We start from the raw sequence: 6,126 nt of genomic DNA on the forward strand, positions 1-6,126 counted from the left end.
CAAACAATGGAGAGCTGTTACTGAGACGATCAGAGGATCATTACCGGATGGCTAATTGGCCGTGAAGTCACAGTTAAACAGCTCCGTGTCCGTGACAACAATGATACTTTCACACACACATTATGCTGTGATGTGCTTATTTTCATTAATTGTACCTGATGCCTGATACAACGCTTTCTCCTGTTGCTTCTCAGAGATGGAAAATATTAAAAGGAGATACTTTATGACTGAAATCTGTCCTTAGAAGATAAGTGGAGGGCAGTGAGGTCGAGGACAGGAGTACGAAGGGCAAATAACAGGAGGTCCAAAAGAGGCAACAGAGGTAAGTGCAAACGTTAAAGTTTGGTGTGAGACAAGCTTGTTCAGAATTGATAGGAGTGGAACAGACACTATTGTGCTTCAGAGAGATTGTTTCTTCAGCAAGTGTAGGCTCTTCAAGGAACTTTGGCTCAGGGTTGCTGGGCTAGAGTCTGCAGGAGAGTTACCAGGACGTGGTGGACCAAGCAACAGTCACAACTTGGGGATTAATGTCTGCAAAATCGATCTGTGGTCTGGGATAGGATCTTGTAAATGTACAAGAGTGAGGTAGAAGGCAGAAACTCGTCCCTTCCCATTAATGAAAAGGGTCTGTGTTCTTGCTCACTTTTCAGATGAGGAAGGGGACTGTCGGAAGGAGGTGGACTACACACAGGCACAGTTGTGGCACAGACAGATCAAATGAAGAGGGAAAAGTAGCTGTCAAGGTATATAGTTAGGTGACCAGACACCGTCCTCTGAGTCTAGAAGGTTTACACACTGACAAGGATGCCTCACCTGCTGAGTTCCTTCAGTATTTTGTGTTTTTAAATAATTGTGTTATAGTTGAGATCACATATCGAATGGCCAGGGGACTGGACGAAATTCTATACATGAAAATCTGAGAACATACACGCAACTTCTAATAAAACCCTGGTACAGACAAATGCCAGCTTCAGGCTCAGTACTTTGAACATCTGGGAGCTGACTGTGATTCAGGAACCTCCAGACGTTTAACCTCATGCTGAAGTGCTCAGGGACGGAGTCAGAGAATTTTATTTTTTGAACATTAAGGCACACTTTTATTGGCATATTTTTCTTCCATTGCAAACTGAATTATCCTGGATTATTCTGGAATGAAACCTGGATGCCAACATTATATAAGAGGCTTCAACAAGTGTTTGTTGAGAAAGAGATTATGGAGGAGGAGGGTATGATTAGAAGAGCAGACACACAAGACTGTCTGACTTGCTGAGTTCCTTTAGTATTTTGCATGTGCTTTTAATAAAGCACTCCAAAATAGTGATATAGTTTTCTTTCAAAAGAGATTTAAAATTCCTAACATTATCCTTGTTGACAGTGAACAATAAGAATTATTTTACACACTCAGAACTGATTGCTTCTGTTTACTCCAATGTGCTTGTAACATGGCTGATCTGGGAATAGTCTTTTTGTTTGTTGTCATACATTTCCACTGATAAGTAAACAGGATCAAGTATAGACTGATGTATGGAATCTCATAAACAACAAACAAGCTGACTTCCTGGAGATCACATGGCCTCACAAACACTGGCTGCAATCTGTGCTGCAGTTCTGAATTTCCCTCATGTTTGCACTTCCCCAAGGGGAGGAGTCAACACGGCTCCAGAATTCACAAATCTGGAAGCTGAAACTTGAACCAGCGCCAGAAAGCCCTGAAGCTGATATTTCATCACTCTTGGACAATGAGCACAATGAATACTTGTTGCTGCAGCAAATAATCCAGCAAAAGCCTTAAACCATCACCAGTGACTTTTTGCAGCACGTAATAATCGTATATATAGTCCAATATAGTCCAATTTGTCCCACACCAGTTCCACACAGTGCATCAAATGTTTTCGCTCACATATAAACCCAATCAATACACAATATATCCTATCACTTGTATGTGGGACTGGTGGAGACATTGGGGAAGTGTTAAAGAAATAAATTTTGGGGAATAATTGTGGTTTAGAAGTTTAGTTATCATGCCCTGTATAGCCATCTGTCTAACATCTTAGCCTTTGCTTTAAAATTCCATGGAGACACAAAAGGTGCAAAATTTCTTCAATTTTTATACATTATAAGAACTTATAAAGTCATCTCTTCCTTCCTTCATTCTAGGTTTACAGTAGGTTACTAATTTTTTTGTCTAACATTAGAGTGCAGAATGTCACAAAATAAAGAGTAATATGTGAAAATTAGAGGTGATTTCCAGAAAATCTGGCTTTTGTATTTCCTTAATTCTGAGAAGTATATTGAAACATTCTAGCTATGATTTTCTGTGTTGAACTCCTGGTTAAAAACTGAGAGGTGGATTTTGATCTTATTGACATTAATAGTTTGAATGAACATCAGGGTGATCAAGTCAAGTTCATTGACCCTTCACAATGTACACGGATGCTGCCAAAAGAGACAACATTTCTCCGGACCAGGATGTAAAGCACAGCCGTAGACATAATAGACAATAACTCATAAAATAAGAATAAAATATACAAATTAATTGTGCATAAATTAACAAAGTGCTATAAGTTAGACAAAGTGCAATAAATAATGCATCAGGGCGTCTGTGCTTGGCAGAGTTCCCTGCAAGAGGGTATGTAAATGAGAGAAGTGTCCCAATAAATAGAAGCTCACTGGGTGTTTTCAGCAGGTCTTCATTCAGCGGGGAACAGCTGCATTGAACAGAAGATCCTCCAGCAGTACCAAGTGGAAGATGGACCGAACAGCCACTGTAACCATCCTCATCCTCCTCCTGTGTGCCATTGCTGCACAGGGTATGTTGAGATAACTGAACTGGAGCTTTATTCAAGTGATGTACATATCTTGTGGTTCCTGTATAGTTTACAATGTTAGAGAGCAATTAAAGTGAGGAATATTTAAATACCTGTAACTGTAAATTGCATGAGCATCAGATTTATATAAGATTAATCTATGCAGCTCTACTGCAACATTTGAGAGTGAGATGTGCAAGCTCCTCTCTGGTCATGCTTTGATGAAACAAACAAGCTGGAGGAACATCAGCAAGTTTTACAGGCTTTGCTCTCCTTGGAGCAACAATGAAATCTGAGTGAATATAATCTTTCCTCAGGTGTTCCAATTCCGGGAGCGGAAGGACGGTGCAAATGCATTCAGAGCAGCCTCGATGTTATTCAGCTGGAGTCCGTCAAGAGCTTGAAATACTTTCCCTCTGGGCCGGACTGTGAGAAAGATGAGATAATGTGAGTAAAGCAGCCAGATTATCACCGTTAACTTTATTCCTTTACTGATGTTTGTTTCATAAACTGTACACTTCAAGAGGAGGCATACTGTTTCTGAGAATTAAATTTTGAAAGACTTTTTCTTTTCGCAGTATCACCCTGAAAAATAAGAAGAAAGTGTGTGTGGATCTTAATGCCAAGTGGTTGTATCCTCTTGTACAAGCCATGCTAGCTAATGCATAAAGCTGGACTTCTGATATATGTGAAGGAATTTGTTGAGCATTCCTCAAATGTATTTAAGAAGTTAAAATAAAGTGTGTTTCTGATGAAGAATTTGTTGTCAGTGCTTCTGAATTTTAAGTAGCCAATCCTGTGTTTCTTCATTTAATAATTGAACTAATTAAAGAACGAAGAGCGATGGGTCCTCGGCCGAACCTGCACAAAGCCAGTGGGAATTTTAGCGGGTTTTAATAATTTCAGTTTAACGCTAATGTCCTGTATGTGGAGAATTAATAATAATGGGTAATAATTTTAAGGGATAATTATCATAAGCACAATATTCAATGTATATAGTACTAAATAGTTGAGCTCAAGTTTGCCTAATGATACTTTAAATATTTGCATACAATCCTTGAAATGGAGGTAAATTTAAATCTGTGAACCAATCCTTGGTTAAAGTACACTGATGTAGTTGTGACATTGAGTCAACTGCACAGATGAAAGACACAGATTAGTACAACGTTACTGAATTGTGGAATCATTGAGAAAGTCAATAGATTCTTTGTCAGGGCAATTTACATACCTGTCCTTGGAATTTAACACAGACATGCTGGATCTGGAGTGCAGTTAACATCAGAAGAGAAACTGAAATTTTCTCTTCTGTGAATTATGAGGTAGCCAGGAGGAGATTAAGAATGGACTTTGGAGAGCTGGAAAAGGAGATGGGAAGGCTTTGGTGAGTAAGATTAAGGAAAGCATCAGCGCATTCTACATGTTCTGTATGTGACGAACCAGAGGATGACAAGCTTGAGGTAGGACCATCAGGGATAAAAATGGAAAATCCTTTTATTGGAAACATTAGGAGAGGTCCTCAATGAATACTTTGTTTCACCATTCACCAGCGGGAGAGAGCTTCACAAATGTGAGGTGATCTAGAACAGGCTGTGACATGTCGACATTAAGAAAGAGGCTGTGTAGAGCTCTTGAGAAACATTAGGGCAGGTAAGTCCCTGGGATAGAACGAGACATACCTCTGGGTACTAAGATAGCAAGAGAAGAGATTGCTGCACCTTTAGTGATGATCTTTGCATCCTCACCGGTCACAAGAGTAGTACCAGAAGATTGGAGAGGGACAAATGTTATTTCTTTGTTTGAGTAAGGTAATTGAGATAAACCTCAGAATGATAGACCAGTGAATCTTACGCCATTGGTGGGAAAATGTTTGGAGAGGAGCCTTGGAGACAGGATTTACATTTGATACAGCATAGTCTTGATTAGGGATAGTCAGTGTGAGTTTGTGAAGGACAGATAGTGTCTCACAAGCCTGATCGAATTCGGCAAGGAAATGAGAAGACAAATCGATTAAGACACTGCAGTGGATGCGGTGTATATGGCTTTTAGTGAGATATTTGAGAAGGCTCCCAATAGCAAGCTCATTCAGAAAGTCAGGAGACATGGGAAGCAGGGAGGCCTGTCTGTATGGATACAGAATTGTCTTGCCCACAGAATGCAGAGGATAGCAGTAGATGCAGCATGTTCTGCCTGCAGGTTGGTATCCAGTAGTGTTTCACAGTGATCTGTTATGAGAGCCTTTCTCTTTGTGATTGTTAGAAATGACCGATGAGTAAAGAGACGGCTTGGTCAGTAAGTTTCTGATGTTGCAAGGGTTGGCAATGTAGTGGATAGTGTGGAAGGTTATCGTAAGTTATAATGGGAAATTGAAGGATGCATAAGTGGGAGATGGAGTTCAATCTCTGATTAGGCCACACTTAAATTATTGTGCTCATCTCTCATTACCTCATTCTAGTGAGGATGGGGAAACTTCAGAGAGGCTGCGGAGGAGATGGGTCGAATCTGAGTGCATGTTTTATGAGGAAAGGTTGAGAAAGCTTGGGTTTACCTCTTTAGAACATTAGGGGTGTGGCCTCTTCTTCTTACTGTAATCAGGGATGAAGTACAGGGACCTAAAGATACACACTCAGTGTTTTAGAGCATTTTCTTCCCCTCTGTCATCAGATTCTGAATGATCTGTTAATTGTTGCTATGCACAAGGATCTGGAATATTGATGTATTGATGTGGCCTAGACTCAAAAGTGGCTCTTCATTCAGGCTCAACTGTACATGGGAGGTCCTTGTCTATCAAAACGTCTGCCAGTAGCTGGTAACCCCAAACTGATTGTGTACCTGGTACCCAGAGTGGGAACCTGAAAGAATAATTTTCTGAATGAGGTCGAGCACTTGGAAACTCTAACATAGCATGTCCTATCACATCTGACGCTGGAATGGACATCAGTGTGTCAGTGAAATGTGTCGGATGGAGAATGGATATGTACTGTGTCTTTTTTATGTGCTGTTAAGTAAAGTCAGGATTAGAATTTAATCTGCTTTGGCCACCAATGCTGAGAAAATCAAATCACTTTTGCATTCCTCACATAGTTGAATTTAAATCTACTTGGAGACTGATTTCACTGGGTCCACCTCTGCAACCTGAGCAAAGTAGATATGTGGTATTGAAAGAACTGTATCCAAACATAACTTTGGAAATCATTGGATATAACAGCCAAAGAAAAGGAAGCCATTTCTGACATTGAATATATTGTTGGTGTTGTGTAGGAATCTCATGGTTGTCAATTGCAGGTTTTCTGAAAAAAAGACATGTGCCTCTGGGATGGAT

At 40.1% G+C, this 6,126-nt stretch overlaps 1 protein-coding gene across 1 annotated transcript; it reads left to right on the plus strand.

The window, feature by feature from the left end:
- The first annotated feature begins 2,688 nt into the window (after positions 1 to 2,688).
- Positions 2,689 to 3,543, plus strand: LOC132404361 (interleukin-8-like). Its single transcript, XM_059988506.1, has 3 exons — positions 2,689 to 2,810; positions 3,125 to 3,254; positions 3,386 to 3,543. Exons 1-3 carry the CDS (start codon positions 2,750 to 2,752, stop codon positions 3,474 to 3,476), a joined length of 282 nt encoding a protein of 93 aa, XP_059844489.1. The 5' UTR covers positions 2,689 to 2,749; the 3' UTR covers positions 3,477 to 3,543.
- The last annotated feature ends 2,583 nt before the right edge of the window (positions 3,544 to 6,126 follow it).

Source organism: Hypanus sabinus, chromosome 14 (assembly GCF_030144855.1).
Source record: "Hypanus sabinus isolate sHypSab1 chromosome 14, sHypSab1.hap1, whole genome shotgun sequence".
NCBI lineage: Eukaryota > Metazoa > Chordata > Chondrichthyes > Myliobatiformes > Dasyatidae > Hypanus > Hypanus sabinus.

Bases quoted from the DNA above. Each gene is read 5' to 3' on its own strand.
- LOC132404361 (XM_059988506.1), top strand. From the start codon at position 2,750: ATGGACCGAACAGCCACTGTAACCATCCTCATCCTCCTCCTGTGTGCC. The intron at 2,811-3,124 runs GTATGTTGAGAT...ATCTTTCCTCAG, and splicing joins GTGTGCCATTGCTGCACAGG to GTGTTCCAATTCCGGGAGCG. The intron at 3,255-3,385 runs GTGAGTAAAGCA...TTCTTTTCGCAG, and splicing joins TGTGAGAAAGATGAGATAAT to TATCACCCTGAAAAATAAGA.